The sequence below is a fragment of the Gracilinanus agilis genome, chromosome 2, assembly GCF_016433145.1.
Source record: "Gracilinanus agilis isolate LMUSP501 chromosome 2, AgileGrace, whole genome shotgun sequence".
NCBI lineage: Eukaryota > Metazoa > Chordata > Mammalia > Didelphimorphia > Didelphidae > Gracilinanus > Gracilinanus agilis.
Genome location: NC_058131.1, coordinates 629,267,955 through 629,283,829, shown reverse-complemented (window position 1 = coordinate 629,283,829; position 15,875 = coordinate 629,267,955). Strand labels below are relative to the sequence as shown.

Here is a 15,875-nt window from a genome sequence, read left to right as displayed (position 1 = left end):
AATACAATGTCATCTACAAACCAAAACTCCTTATTATTCACCTTATCCCCTACCTCTATAGGCTAGCACTGCAAGAAGTAGTTCAGGAGGATCAGGAAAGTCTGGTGGATATATAGGAAACTAGAAATAGTCTTATAAGGCTTCTCAGCATACTAGAGAGTTCCTCACATTCTGGGCAAAATGAGTCTTTTGCACGAGCATATTGATAGTAGAGTTAACTCTAATGTGAAAACTTGCTTTAAGACAAAAATAGTGAGAAATCTGTTTTATTGCTTCGCAGAAACCAGTTCATATATACTATAACACTGTTAACTGAGGTTGGAGAAGGGGGATGTTTGTGTATGTATATGGGTGTGTGTGTGAAGGGTAGTGTGTAAGAGAAAGAAGGAAAGAGGAAAAGGGAAGGAAGGAGAGAGAGGGACAAGAGAAACAGGAAAGAGAGGAGGGGAAAGAGAGAGAGTAAAGAGAAGAAATGAGGTTGAGGGGGAGGGGAGGAAGGAAGGAAGGAGAGAAGCACGGGAAGAGAGAATAGAGGGAGAAAAGCAGGGGAGAGAAACGAGACATGAGGAGAGGAAGAGAAAAAAGAGGGAGGAAGAAGCAGGGGGAGACAGAGAGGCAGAGAAAGACAAAAGAGAAATGAGAAGGGAGAGAAGAGGGAGTTGGAATGATAAGAGAGTGGAGGAAAGAAAGAAAAGAGAGATGAGAGAAAGAGGGAGATGGAGAGAAAAGAGAGAGGGAAAGAATTAGATTTTTGAGATACATTAGTTTCCATGGTCTTAAACTTGTTGTAGCTGTGAAGAATTCAAAACATTAGTAGGAATTTCTTTGTGTGTGTGTGTGTTTTTTTTTTATGAATACTCTCTACCTCCCTCTGTCACAGGCTTTTTTTCTCTTACACTTTTGCTCTTGTTTCCCCTATTTCCCCTTCTTGACTATAGCCTTTTTTAAAAGTTGCATGTAGTCACTTACAAGAAAACATGTTTTCACCTGATTTCCATTAAGACATCATAGGTGAAGGGTTCTTAATTAATGCTTTCCACAAAGACCTAGTAATTGAGGGAATCAACAGTGTTCCATCTGGGTGCTATCAGTCATATAATGGAAGAATGGTATTAGAATGATAAAGAGAGCCTTCAAAGCATCTATCGGATGTGTTAAATAGGGGGAAAAAAGGACTAACTCCTTAATGCCTATATGAGATCATGGTTTTGCAAGCCTTTATTATAGCATGCATGACCACTGACTAGGTCACTAGGAATGATATGTTAAATAAAGACTTTTTAACTTAATCTCCAACTACTTTTGAATGCAAAATAACAAGCTTAAAATCCCATAGTTTCCATTTCTATTTTCTATTTCTTTTTAATGGAAACTATGAAATACTGGAATCAGAATTGCTCAACCTCTTTACATTGTATAGTTTTCTTCAAAACAACCATTTGAAGTAGTAATAGATGAATGTTGTTGTGTCCATTTAACATGAGGAAAGTAAAGTTCAGAGAAGTTAAATGATTTGTCGCATAGCTAGTAAGTAGTAGACTGAGGACTTGAACCCAGATCCTATTGACTGCAGTCCAAGTTTAAGACTTTCCATTTTACCATACTACACTTGATATATAATGTACCAATTGTTGGTGAAGGGCTTTAGCATTTCTTATTTATTTTGATAAAGAGACCTCATCAGTTTAAAATTCACCTCTTTTAGCCATTTTAACAAGGTCTGATCTATATTCGAGTAAACTTTTGGGAAAATGTCCTTTTTTCTTCACAGTTGGGGAAAATAAGGAAGCAAAGACGGAGGTCTTGTGTTTAGGTGATGTCATGTTTTCAAGGTTTCTACTGGTTATTTTACATCATTTTAAATTTAAATTATTTGTGTAACCATGTCGCTGTAGACATTTCTTATTCCTATATGGAACTAACATTATTTCTGTCCAATAAATAAACTGAGTGTTACATTTGGAATCAGAAGACCCAAGTTCAAATCTCAGCTGTGATCTGGGGAAAGTCATTTAACCTGCTGGGCTTTAGTTTCTTTATCTTTAAAAGGGAGGTGCTTGGGCAGAGGTGGTGGTGGGGGTGTGGAAAGTGGATAAGATGACCCCTGAGGTCCCTTCAAACTCTAGATCTATACTCCAGCGATCTGTTCTCAGATTTCCCTTACCTGTAGTTGGAGGCAAACATCTCTAGCACTAATGGCAAACAAACATTCAGGTAATCAACTGTGTTGAGAAGCCTTGGGTTTTTGTTGTTGATTTAAAAAAAAATTTGTTTCCTTGTTTTGGCCTTCTTGGAAGTGCTACTATTCTCTTCCTATGTAAAAATTTATTTCCCCCTCTAGACAAGATTTTTGCAGGCAGATTCTATTTACAGTATATATTTTTTAATTGTTTGATTGCAGTGTGATTTTTTTCAGTGGGTTACAGAAGTCACTAGTATTTTAGAGATCCTGGGATTTGTTGCAGGTAGTAGAGTGAAATGGGAACCAGTTAATCATTAAGTTAGATGTTTTTCTTAAGCCCTACCTTTGATATACTTAAAACAGAATGCCAAATATTGAAGGAATCTAAGAGATAACCAGTCAAGTCCTCTCATTTTACAGATAAAGAAACTGAGGTTGGAGAAGGGGAAACAAGTTGTCCAGTTATTCTTTAACAACTGGTCTCATATATTCTCTTCTTTTTGGTTTCCTAATATTTTCATTCTGTCCTTCAAAGCCTTTCTGGAAAATGGACTTTTGTTATAGGGTATGGAATTTGTCTTTGTGAGTTTGTTAAACTTTGGTTTCTGTGATTTTCTAGGTGCATTTATATATTAGTGTATGTGTTCTGAAATAAAAATAATTATGAGAGTGCTAAAGAAGCCAAAATCTTTGGTATGAATCATCATTGTTAAATTGGTATTTTTGTATTGTTCATTTCAGAGCAATTCCTACATTGTGGGTTGCCCGATGAATTTTTAATATATAATCAAATACTGATTAATTTGAGTGTTTAGGGTGTTAGAACCCAGTTTAAAGTGGGCAGTCCTTTTTATTTTGGAAGTTTTTTATAAAATCTATGAGTCATTTGTTCTGACTTAATATAGAGTTTAATCAACATATAACTTTGGTTTGACAATAGAGGATGTTGCAGTGGCCAAGGGTCATGATTTGGAAATGAATTCTTACTGTGTAGAACTGTGGAGGTACAAGAGATTGGGCTAAATTTATAGTAATCTAACTTAATTGCCTGGAAGGTGTTTTTTTTTTGTTTTTTTGTTTTTTTGACAAATTTCTACTGTGACTTTTTTCTCCTTGATAATTACCTTTTTCAGGGTTCTGACCAACTGGGTTCAGATGAATCAAGATTTTAATTTAATAAGCTAGATTATTTTTTCATTTTAAAGTTTTGTAATATTGTTTTCCTTATTCTCTTATAGCAATTGGTGAATATGAAGATCTTAAAGCAGAAAACAAGAAAACAAAAGAGAAGGTTTGTCCTTTATAATGTTTGCTGATTTTAAAATATTCTATATTTTTTACTTCCAATTTTGCTTCTTCATCTTCTAAAAATCTGGATTGTAAAGCTCATTGTTCTGTTTCACCTATTTCAGCTCAGAGTGAATGAGGGTGGATTTTTTTTTCTGGATTTGTTTTTCAAACTGAATGTCAACTACAGGCACCAGATGGTAAAGAATAGCAGACATGTCACACAGTGTGTGCAGTTCTGTGAGATTAACTACATGATGCAAATGTGTAGCATGGCACATGAGCTTGAAGAAATGTGCTTTCTTTCAGTAACTAAACTGTTCATGTTAGAGTAGACATTAAGTCCCCAGAGACTTAAGCTTTAGGACTTTGGTCAATTTAAGACTGTGGTCCAAATTCTAGAGAAAATTTTTTTGTACTCTTTCTTTTGGTACATAGAGTAAATGATGCCATAAGTCTTTTCTCTCTTTGCTTTCTTTGAATCTAGTAATTGTAAATCTGTAAGTTAAAAAAATACTTGGCACAAAATGGAAATTGAAAGCTTTGTGCAAGTAGTTTTTTATTATTGGCTTTTATACAGTTGAAAAATAATTTTCTTCTACTCACCCCCATAAATTGTCTCCTTGATGATTGTGAGCATGTGTTAACAAATTTTTTTTTCTTGAAATAGCACAAGATGACAGATTGAAGGAAAGTAATATCTAGAGTCCAAAGACAAAGAGGAAAAAAATAGAGAATTTGACTATGAGGAGCTGGAGGAAAGGAGGAAAAGAGGAAGCAAAGATAAAAAAAAAACCCTTTGGATATCAGAAAAAGATGCATTCAGCTTTTTCAAAACTCCAAATTCTGCATCTTTACATTTAAAATGTCTGAATTGAAAAATTTAGTGAAACGCATCAATGGCAGCTTCTATTTGTTGAGTTCCTTGAATCTGTTTAATTTCCTAACATACAATAATAGAGTAAAACACCATGGCTGAAGATCTCATGCTATGTGCTCAAGGAGAGGTTGAGCAATGATTTTTCCAGATTACCATATCTTCAGTTAATTCTCAAGATGCTTCAGGGTATCATAAAGGTAATCTTGGGCTATTATCACATCTTGAGTTTTTCTATTACCTTGAATGATTGTTGATTGGAAGATGAGAAGTTGAAGGTGATGTTATCTATGAGAGAAGAAAAAGAAGGATAGTACACATGTATCAATACTATGCATATGTATATGTAGTTTCAGTTGACTTCTCACTCATCATCAGTTAGTCAAGTAATTGATTATAGTACTTCTGTGTTGCAGACACTGGAAATACAAAAATCTGATCTCCTAGCATTTTATTTTTTGCATGTCTTTTACATTCTAATTTATATGATATTTATTAATGTCCTTTTCTTATCATCCCTCCCAAATTCTTTGACCCTTGATACTGGGCCATATCTTATTTACTTTGTAACTAAGTTTATCACTTCACAGAGAAGGCATCTATTCTCTTTAATGAACAGATGAATACAATTTCAAAATTAGAAGAGATCTCAGCCCTAGAATGGTTGAGTGGTTTTGCCAAGGGGATATAATTTAATGTATTTATATTTGGACTCTGGGATAACTGATCAATGAGACTGCTAATCACTTTTCCTCTTCCACATAAAATTCATAGGTGTGTTGACAGCTAAAAAAAAAAGTTGGGAAATTGTGCCTGTGTTATAGACAAGCATGGCTACCTAATTTTGGAGTTACCTAATTGAATATCTATGCATATCCAGTAAAGGAGACTGAGGAGTGATCAGATAGGTACGTAGAAAATTCATGTAATCAAAACTCAGAGGGGAGAGAAAATTTAGAAGATGATAAGCAGTGTCAGATGATACAGAGAAGTCAAGAAGGATAAGAAATGGGTGTTATGTTGGTCAATTAAAATTTGATTATTGGTAACTTTGACTAGAGAGATTTTAATTGAAAGGTCAGAAGTCAGTTTACAGAAGAGGATTTAGATGAGAAGTTGTAGAGACACAGAAGATAGACTCCCTTCTCCCCCTCAGTTTCACTGAGAAGGGGAGGAGAGAGAACAATAACTGGTATGTTGGTATGATGGTATGATCAAGTGAAGGCTTTTTAAAAATTGGGGAAACATGGGTGATTTTTTCAGCAAAATGGAAGAAGCTTGTATGTAGGGAGAGATTGAAGATTAGATAGAATGAAGATGATAATGGAAATGATATGCTGGAGAAAACAGGAAGGACTAGGAAGAAGGTTGCCTGTAGAATGGTTGGCCTGAGGAAGGAGTAGGGCTACTTCTTCATCAGAGGCAGAAGTATAGGAGGAGATATTGAGTGATAATGTCATAGAGATGTGAGATGAGAAGGGGGAGCTCTTGGCAAATGGCTTCAATTTTTAATAATGAAGTTTTTAATAATTTTAATAATGAGGCAAAAACCTCAGCTTGGAGAAATATGGTGTATGGCATAGGAGGTTTGAGGAGAAATGAGAACATTTGTCTGTTGTGGTGAATGTGAGCAGAGGTGTCAAATTCACAAGCAGCCACAAGATTCCTGAATGCTGTTAGAACCAGATTAAATGTAATTGGGAAGTATTTAATGAAATAAATAAAAATATAGTACAACATAGATAATATGGTTTTTTAAAGTAAATCCGTGGCTTGTAGGGATCCATTTCTGTTTGAGTTTGACACCACTTTTTTAAATGATTAATTAGGAAAGAGTAGGATTTTGTTCCACAGTAAAATCCCAGTTGTGTACCCATTTGGCGTGGTTTCTGATTTCCTCCAGCTCCTTTTAACAGCATGTGAATAGGAGTAAAAAAGGCAGATGGTGGAATTAATCTAGGGTTGGAGTTTGGCTAAGAATGATCAGTGATCAGACAAGGGACAGGTTCCTCTGTTGGGATCCCTATATATAGCCAAATTCCTAGAAAGAAAAAGAGATTAAGAAGGCAATAGGAGAATTATTTTTTTTATATTCAATCTTTTCATTTATTTATTTATTTGTTTTTGGTTTTAAATATTTCCCATAGTTACATATTTCATGTTCTTTCCCTCTCTCCCAAACCCCCATAACCCTCCTTTGCCGATGCACAATTCCACTGGGTTTTACATGTATCATTGATCAAGACCTAATTCCGTATTATTGATAGTTGGAATAGAGCTATCGTTTAGTGTCTACATCTCCAATAATATTCCCATCAGCCCATGTGTTCAAGCAGTTGTTTTTTCTTCTGTGTTTCTAATAGGAGAATTCTTATCTATATTTGGATTTGATCATTCTTGTCTCCTTGCCCAGATGATGTAGGGTAAAGGAAAAGCCAACAATGGAGTGGGAAAGCAAGGGGAGCTTGTTGACTCAGCAAAAGGAATATGAGGAAGGGATATTGACAGAGTTTTAGCCAATAATCATTATTCACATTTATATGATGCTGCCATTTGCAAAATAAATACTTGTACGTACATTTTTTTCACTTGATTACAGTCTCAAGGAATACTAGAGTTGGGAGGGACCTCAAAGTTCATCTTGTCCGTTCTTTGCTGACTGAGAAACCCCTTAATCATATATCCAATAAATGGTTTTCTAAGATGTGGTTGAAAACTACCAGTGGAGAGTCAAACCAGTATAGGCATGGGCTACTTGTTCTTCTAATCAGCTCTAATTCTCTGTTATCTAATTATTAGGAAGTTTCAAACCTACATTTGCCTTTTTGCATCTTCAATATCTTGCCCGTAGTTTTTTCCCCTGGAGCTTATTTCTACATAAAATACTTGGAGACACCTGCCACATAATAGCAATGATTGCTAACATTCATTACATTGCACTTTAAGATTTGCAAAGCTCTTTATATACCTATACATGTATGAATATATAAAATCATATTTCATCCTCAACAGCTCTGGCAAGTAGGTGTTAATATTAACTCCATCTTATAGATGAAGACATTGAGGTAGGCAGAGGTCAAATTGACTTACCCCAGGTCACACAGCTACCAAATATATGAGACTGAATTTAAGCTTAAGTCTTCTTGACTCCAGGTCTAGCAGTCTCTCCACTATGCCATCTTGTTGCTCTGTAGATTTTCTCTTTTTCAGGCCACTTGTTACTTATATCATGATTTTAGAGTTTTCCACCATTCTCTTCTAGAGAATATTCTCTGGTGTAACACTAGCATTCTTAAAATAGGGTACCTGAAAATGAAAACAGTACTGTACTTCAGATTTATTCTTATTGTAACATTAGCTTTTGTCACCATAGTGCCACTGTTAATTTTTCACTTTGAAGTCCATTAGAACCCCTAGGTCTTTTTTCAGATGAACTGAGGCAGATTCTTTTAGGCATGGTTTAGACTAGATGGCCTTTCAACTCTGAAATTTTGGGTTTGCTAGCTAGCTAGCCATACTTTCCCAATCTTGATTTATAAAGTATTTTTCACACAATTTTATTTATTTATTATTATTTATTAGCTCAAATTTATTCCTAATAAATTTCATATTATTATATTTGGCCCAACATTCCAAATTATTAGGTTCTTATTATCTATAGTAATTGGGCTCTCCCTTCCAGCTTCATATCCTCTTGTCACAATTCATTGAGATATGTAGGGCACATATGAATATCTCTGTTATAAAGCTGAGGAAATTAAGGCTCAGCTTAAGTCACTTGTCCAAAGTCATATAGCAGGTGCAAATCATAGAAAGTGGCAGAATAGGGCAATGGATAAAGTTTGGACTTGAAACCAGGAGGACCTGGGTTCCTGTCCCACCTCAGACACTAGTTGCATGACCTTGGGCAAGACCCTTAACCTCTTTTGGCCTCAGTTCCTCATCAGTAAGTAAAATAAGGATGTTGTTCTTCATGGCTTCTGTGGTCCTTTTTAGCTTTAAATCTATGCTCTTTTGATCTAGGGTTTGAATCCAATTCTGACTTCAAATTCAGTGTTCTTTGTGAAAGATAACATTTAGAAGAAGAAAGATAACATGACAATAGGAATGGATGGCATTTTTGTGTTGGTTCCTCTTTTCTTTATTCATTTGTGTACTTGGATCAAAGCCTTGAGTACAATAAATGTTTAATAAATATTTATTGAATAAATCAGCCATGAATGCTTCTTGAAATCATAAATAAAGTTCCCCCTGCCTGTTATACAAAAGGTAGATGCAGTGTGCCCATTGTAGGCAGAGATGACCAAAAGTATTGAGAAAGGGGCAATGGAGAGGAATGATGTGATGAATGAGGGAAACAAGCCTATTAGAGAAGGAAGACCTTCCTGAACCCTAATTTGAGCCTTTCATCCTCAGAACTTATGTGACATTTACTGCCTGTGTGATTCATTTGTCCCTTATATTGCCTTGTACTGACATCTATTCATAATTATGTTCTAGCAACCCAATTAAATCATGAACCTCTGAAGCCTGGGGATCATATCTTCAACTGCTTCTATTTTTCAGTGGTTAATACAGTATCTTGTCTATATTAGGCTCATTGTCACAGACTTAGAGCTGGAAAGGACCACAGAGATCATGTTATCTAACATTCACATTTTATAGAGGAGAAATTGAAGACCCATAGAAGTGAATTAACTTGCCCAAGATTCCATAGGTTGTACATAATGACTAACCTGGATAGTGTCTGTGGGAGGTATGTTCCAAGACCTACTATGGATGGTTGAAACCATGGATATAAACAAACACCTGCTGACCCCCAACCTTATGTCTGCCCCTTAGCTTAGCACTTTATGACCTCCCCATGCCAAACAAACAAACAAACAAAAAAGAACACTTAAAAAAACCTAAAAGTGGAACTGAAGAGACCACTGCTGGGAGCAGACTGCTGCCACAGGTGGACTTCCAGAATTTTGTGGGTAGACTTCCAGTGTTTCAGGAAGACTTTCGAAAACTGAAACTGTGGTCTATAAAACTTCTGTTAAGGAGGCCTTTCCATAACAATGAGTCTAGATTTGAATTCATATCTTCTAAATTCCAGTGCATTCCCTTTCTATTGTATCATGCTGCACCAACATGAATATTTAAACAAAGCAGGACCTAGTTATTGTGGTGGTGCTTTAAATGAACCACCTGCTAAGAAAACTATCTGCCCCTCAGGGGCAGATAGGTGGATGTGTGGGTAGATAGCCAAGCCTGGAGATAGGGGGCCTGGGTTCAAATCTAGCTTCAGACACTTTCTAGCTGTATGATCCTGGACAAGTCACATAATCCCAGTTGCCTGGCTCTTACCATTCTTCTGCCATGGAACCAATGCTCAGAATGATCCCAAGACAAAAAAATAAGAGTTTTAAAAGAAAAAGAAAAGAACACTGTCTTTTTTGGTAAAATATATCATATTGTCAGGGGACCACATGATTGACAGTAGTTAACTTACCTTACCTTAGACCATTAACTATTTAGATATCTCTCTACATGGAATATGGGTCAACTTTCATCTTGTCCATGTACAGTATGCATTATTTATTGATCTATTTCTATTCCAGTTCTTTAAAAATCACTATTAACAGCAATGAGAAGAAAGGATAAGAGAGCAATGTGGAGAGCTGGTTGGTTGGGTAGAGTGTTTTCAAGTTTCTGATGTACTATTTATCAGGCTCTGTTAATAGACAGGCCATTTTACTATTATGGATCTTTCCCAAAAGGAGGGAGTATATTGCTAAGGAGAGAAGCATGTGATAAAAGCCTTTTATCCATCATAGAAAGAGTAAAAGCAGCTTTAGTTCTTGCGACGACAAATGGAGAATCCCATTCCCTCTCAGCAGAGCAGTTTTCTTGTGCCCATGACAGCCTAACCCTTTTCTAGTGACTCTCCAGCACAAGAATCACATGAGCATCTTCATCTATGCCAAAGAAATTTAATTTCAATTATCAAGAATGAGGAGGCAAAGTAGGTTCCCACCTCCCTACCCTTTTGCCACATACTTTAATGTGGGAACAGAAGAAAAAAATCAGATTCCTTTTTGTTTGTCTTTCTTTAGACAAATGATGGAAAAAGCATTTTATTAATGGACTGTCATAGGTGCTGATGATGTAAATGCAAAACTGAAACAGTTCCTGCCATCAAGAAACTTAAATATTTTTCATTTCGCTTTACTTCTTAATTAGCAAGCATTTGTTATCTTTTCCTCATATTCCCATCCCTAATGTAAAAGAAAGAAAAACAAAAACCTTGTAACAATTTTGCCATAGTCAGGCAAAACAAATTCCTAGATTGTTTGTGGCCTAAAATGTATTGTTCCTTCTGCATCTTGAATCTATCCCCTCTCTGTCAGGAGGTGGGCAATATAAGTCATGATTAGTTTTCTCAATCATGGCTTTCAAAGTAGTCTGTTTTTATAATACTGTTATTACATAAATTGTTCTGGTTCTCTTCTCTCCACTGCATCATTTCATACAGATCTTCCCAGGGTTCTTTGAACCATCTCTATCATAATTTCATATAGCATATTTTCCATTATATTAATGCACTATAATCATTTAGCCATTCTCTAATTAATGGGTACCCCCCCTTAGTTTCTAGTTCTTTACCACTAAAAAGTGAGCTGCTATAAATATTTGTATATGTAAATCCTCTTTTTATTCCCTGGGTCTCTTTGGAGTAAAAGCCTTGTAGAGTTTTATTGCTGGATTAACGAGTATATTCCATTTAGTGAATTTTGAAACATAGTGCAAATTGCTTTCTAGAATGGCTGGACCATTCACAAGCTGTTTACATTCTAATAGAGAGAACTACCAAAATAGGGGATTTGAAGTTAGAGAAGAGTGTTTTGGTTTAAGAAGGCATAGGGATTTCAAGTGAAGCCATAACACAACCAATAGTTATATCCTTTCCAGTAATAATAGTGGTATTGATTTGATTAATGTTCTTAGAACAATAAATGGAAATGAGAGGGGTATGTATGTGGTATCAGGGCAGATGGTAAGATTCTTGAGTAAACTCTGGTTTCCCAATAGATCACTCTGTGGTATGTGAAGCATGATCCCAGACCAACTTTATGTAGTTGGTTAGGCAGGTTTGTACTTGCCTACCATTCAGGACAACTCATCTTTAGGGTGGAGTGGCAAAGCTAAGGAATATCTAACTTGCGAGGAGTAGTAACCTCTCTTCACTCTCTGGACCATGCTCATTTACATTGAATGTCCAGAATATATGTACTGATGAACTACAGAGTTAACAGACACACTTGATAGAGAGTTGACCTCAGTATCAGTTGAGAAAACTATTTGAGCTTATATCTATACATGAGGACTCTAATTCTATTTTTTAATGCCACAGGCATGAAACTTGTAAATTAAGTAGAAGAAAAACATGATATCTTAAGTTAGATTCTCTTTTTATTTTATTTTCTTGTCAGAAGTTATAAAAAAGACCATGTTATTTGGTCAGTCAATATTGATTATTACTAAATGTCTACAATGTGCCAGGCACTTTGTGAAGTTCTGGGAGTAGAAAGGCAAAGGACAATTCCTGCCCGCAAAGAGATCACAGTCTAAAGGGAGAGACAAGTAAACAAATATGTACCAATAAGCTATGTACAGGTTAAATGGGAAAAAAAATTCTTTGAGGAATTAAGAGGAGTTAAGAAATGCTTCCTATAGAAGGTGGGATTTTATTTGGAATTTGAAGGAAGGCATGGAAACCAAGAGGTAGAAATGATAAGGGAGAGTATTTCAGGCATGGGAGACAGACAAAGCAAGGAGCCAGGAGATGGAATATCTTGCTCATGGAACAGCAAGGAGGCTAATGCCACTGAATCAAAATATGTGGGGTTGGGTGGCTATAGACTGTAAGAAGACTAGGAAGATTCAGTGGATACACAATTATCTGAGGGAAGGGGTTCATTTTTAAAAATAGTTATTTCTCGTGACTAAAGAGCATGTATTATGTCATTTTCAGGGATGCTAGTCATATGCTCAATTTTTGATTATTAGCATATGAATTCTTGATCCTGCTAGAAATTCTATAATTCTGAGTGAGCCATTTCTTAACATTACCTAGAGTAAATTCTTAATTTCGGGCTTAAACCACACAATATCCTTTCAAGGTCACTACTTGTAAATTCTGTATTCAAAATTCAAAATAGCATTTTGATACTTCAGATCAATCATTTCATCAATGTGGGTATTCTCTTCACTAACATACATCAAAATGTAAGAACTGCCTTCTTATACCATAGGATTCTTGTTTAAGTCTCTCCATTCATCTTCCACAGATTCTCTCCAATGGATAAGATGCTTTCTTCTAGTTTTTTTTTAAACATTTTATGAATACCAGTGTGGTTCTTTGGCTATCCATCTGTTATACTCATATTTGATACAGGATTGATCTCCTCTTATGGTAATATGGGCAGTCTGCAGCATCCTACTTTCACCACCTACTATATGCCTTTTCATTTCCCTTTGGGTCCATAGAAGTTTTGATTCTTCTTATATTCTGTTATTTCCATGATTTTTAGGCATATAAAATCACTGAGAAGAAGTCAGTGTTAAAAAGATATCGGATTTTGTGGAGCAAACAGTTTTGAGTTATTGAAAGCAGCGAAGAGTTTCCCAAATATTATTTAGCCACATCACCTCCTGTCACCTCTAGGCCATATTCATCTGCAATGCCTGTCTATATTTGTATTGATGAATGAGTGACTGAGGCCTATGGAGTAGGAGACTAGCTTCAGAGTTATGAAGACATATTCAAGTTTCATCTGTGATCTAATCTCTCTAGATGACTTTCTTAGGTTATACCAAAAAATAAAAAAATTTCCTTCAAACTCATTTAATTGACTGCTCATCCAAATACATGTCATAATCTGAGAGATACACAAGCTCTGTACCCCTAGTTTTTCTTGTTCGGATTGCTAGGCTCATCTCTTTTAGTGATCGTGGACCATAAAAGTAGCCCTATAAAATTGCTAGAGTTAATTCCATCCAGAAACTCTAATACCAAGAAAATTTCAACCTCTACTAAAAAATCAAACTTCTGTTTATTCCTTAGGACAAACTCCATAACAGAAAATATCTCAAGAGAGCAGATGTTGTTTGATGTTGATGCTTATTATCATTGACTAATTATTTCTGTGATTACATTTTTCATGGACTCTTGTGTGATCCTAACAGAAGCTTGTGAGATACTTTGTCTGGAGAGAGCTTCTAAGATCACTTTTATACCATCAAATAAATACTAATTTTATAATCAACACACATTTAATACATGGGAATCATGTCTGTCTCTCCTTTTCAGCCATTTGTATAACTATGAGGGTTTACTTAAATCATTTGGGGAAGCTTGCTTTTTGTTTGCTTTAATTTTTTCCCTTTTTTGGAGTATTGGCCATTTCCTAAATTTCATAAAGATTTTTATAGAGATTGCAAACTTAATATTAAAATTTTAATTCCTACAGAAAAGGAAGGTAAATCATATTCCTGACATAATATATAACTATACAACAATATCAAGAAATATGGCATAGTAGAAAGAGTGGCGGTCTTAGAGTCAGGGAGACCTGGATTTTAATGCTGGCCCTGATATTCTTTACTTAGTTTTATGATCTTGAACAAGTAACTGAGGCTTTCAGAGTCTCATTTTCCTTATCCTCAGTTTCCTTGAGATAGTAATACTGGCACTATGTACCTCATAGGATTGTTTTTAAGAAGCAATTTATTAACTTTAAAGCTATACATAAATATGTATATTGAAAAGAAATACATAATCTCATAGTGTACTCCAAAGATAAATGCCAATGATTTTTGAATTAGCTGCTATTTTGAATGATTTATTCAGCTGTTAAACTCTACTAACTTAGCTAACTAGGAGTCGACTTGAATTTTGTTTTCATTAATTATTTTGACATTGGAGTCAGTACATGTTCATTAAGTTTGCAGATGGCACCAATTCAGAGAGGTGAGTAGAATTAAAATTTAATTTGAGAAATTTATAGCACAAAACCCATGACCGGAACATGAGAGTGTAGATCTCTTGCCCAAAAAAGGTTAAGATTGACATCTATAAAATGAAATTGTTTCACTGACATATGGTCAAGGGTAGGAGGGGTGGGCCAGGGGAAATTAAGGTGCTCCATTCTTCTATTTCTCAGCATCCGATAGGAGATTGTGTTACGTTGGAAAATAGATGGATCTATCATGTTAAAGTCAACAGCACCTTTGTTAATCATATTCATTTGCTGTTGAAAAACAGTGGAAGACTAAGTAGACTTCTACCAAATAAATCCTTTACTCTGTCATTGCTGATATTACCATACTCATATCATCATGTTTCGTTGACGAAGTGTGCAGCTACACAATTGAAAAAATACTTTAAAGTGTTCTTGAGCAAGGGGCTATATCATAACTGGTTGGGGTTTGCCATTTGCTTTTTTCCTCTATGTGGAAGAAAAGAAAAAGGGTGTGTGTGGAAATACCCTATCCAAACTAGATTGAAATAGCCCTTAGATTTCTCACTAAAAGAGAGAGAACAAATTCTCATAATGATTTCCTTAAAAAAATGTAAACTATTTATATTTAGTATGAGCTCCTTAGAGAGATTTTTGAAATGAATTAATATCTGAGTGCTTGTAGTAGAAGTAGTTTTGGTGACATACTGTAACAACACATCCGTGGTTTCTGTCACTCTGCCAGGAGCCATGAATGAAAAGGGAGAGAGGCAGATACTTTCCAAGACTTATGTTTCAAGAAGCTGGCCATATGATACTGTCTGTGTCGTGGTTGAATTATGTATTGTTAAACATTTCCTCCTCTTGTATAGTTTTCAGGAGTAAAGGTTCTAAAGTATTTTATTTTAAAGGATTCAATAAAAATCACTTTAAAAAGCAAGATATACAGCTATTGTGCTAACTGTTCATGCATAATACATCCATATACATGCAATTTCTTTGAGATAGAATAGCAAGTGGTTGTGCCAGGGGGAAAAAAAGTAATTACTTAGCAGTTTGAAAGTGAAAATGAGTCTCTTATTAACAGCAATCTATCCAGAAACAAAGAACAAGGATCTGTGTTCTGATGACATGTGTTTCCATCTAACACATAATAAATACCTAGAATTTGGAGAATGCAGTAAGACAGCTACAGGGTAGTTCCCACTTCTTATTCCTGTTAAAATTGGAATCAAATAAAGAACTTCAAAAACATTTCAAGAGAGAGAATGAGGATTAGAAGGAATTTCTTGCAAGCTAAAATGGTTTAATTTATTGTGTGCTTCAAATATGTTTGTCAAAATTTATAAGTTGTGGTTGAAATACAGCCTGAGTAGTCCAAATGAAGAAGTAAGAGTTTTTTTTTAAAGTACAAAATAATTTGAGGTACTTGATTCCATATTAGGTAAATATGTATCAATTCTCATTATATTCATACTTTTTATGTCTATAAAAAGAATCCGCATTAGAATATATAGAATCT

General features: G+C 35.2%; 1 protein-coding gene across 1 annotated transcript in view; it reads left to right on the top strand.

The window, feature by feature from the left end:
* The window catches only part of SHTN1 (shootin 1), a 112,462-nt gene that overhangs the window by 10,703 nt on the left and 85,884 nt on the right, over positions 1 to 15,875 (top strand). Inside the window, exon 2 of the mRNA XM_044665618.1 lies at positions 3,421 to 3,473. Coding sequence (XP_044521553.1) covers positions 3,421 to 3,473 — 53 coding nt within the window. The remainder of the gene's footprint in view (positions 1 to 3,420; positions 3,474 to 15,875) is intronic.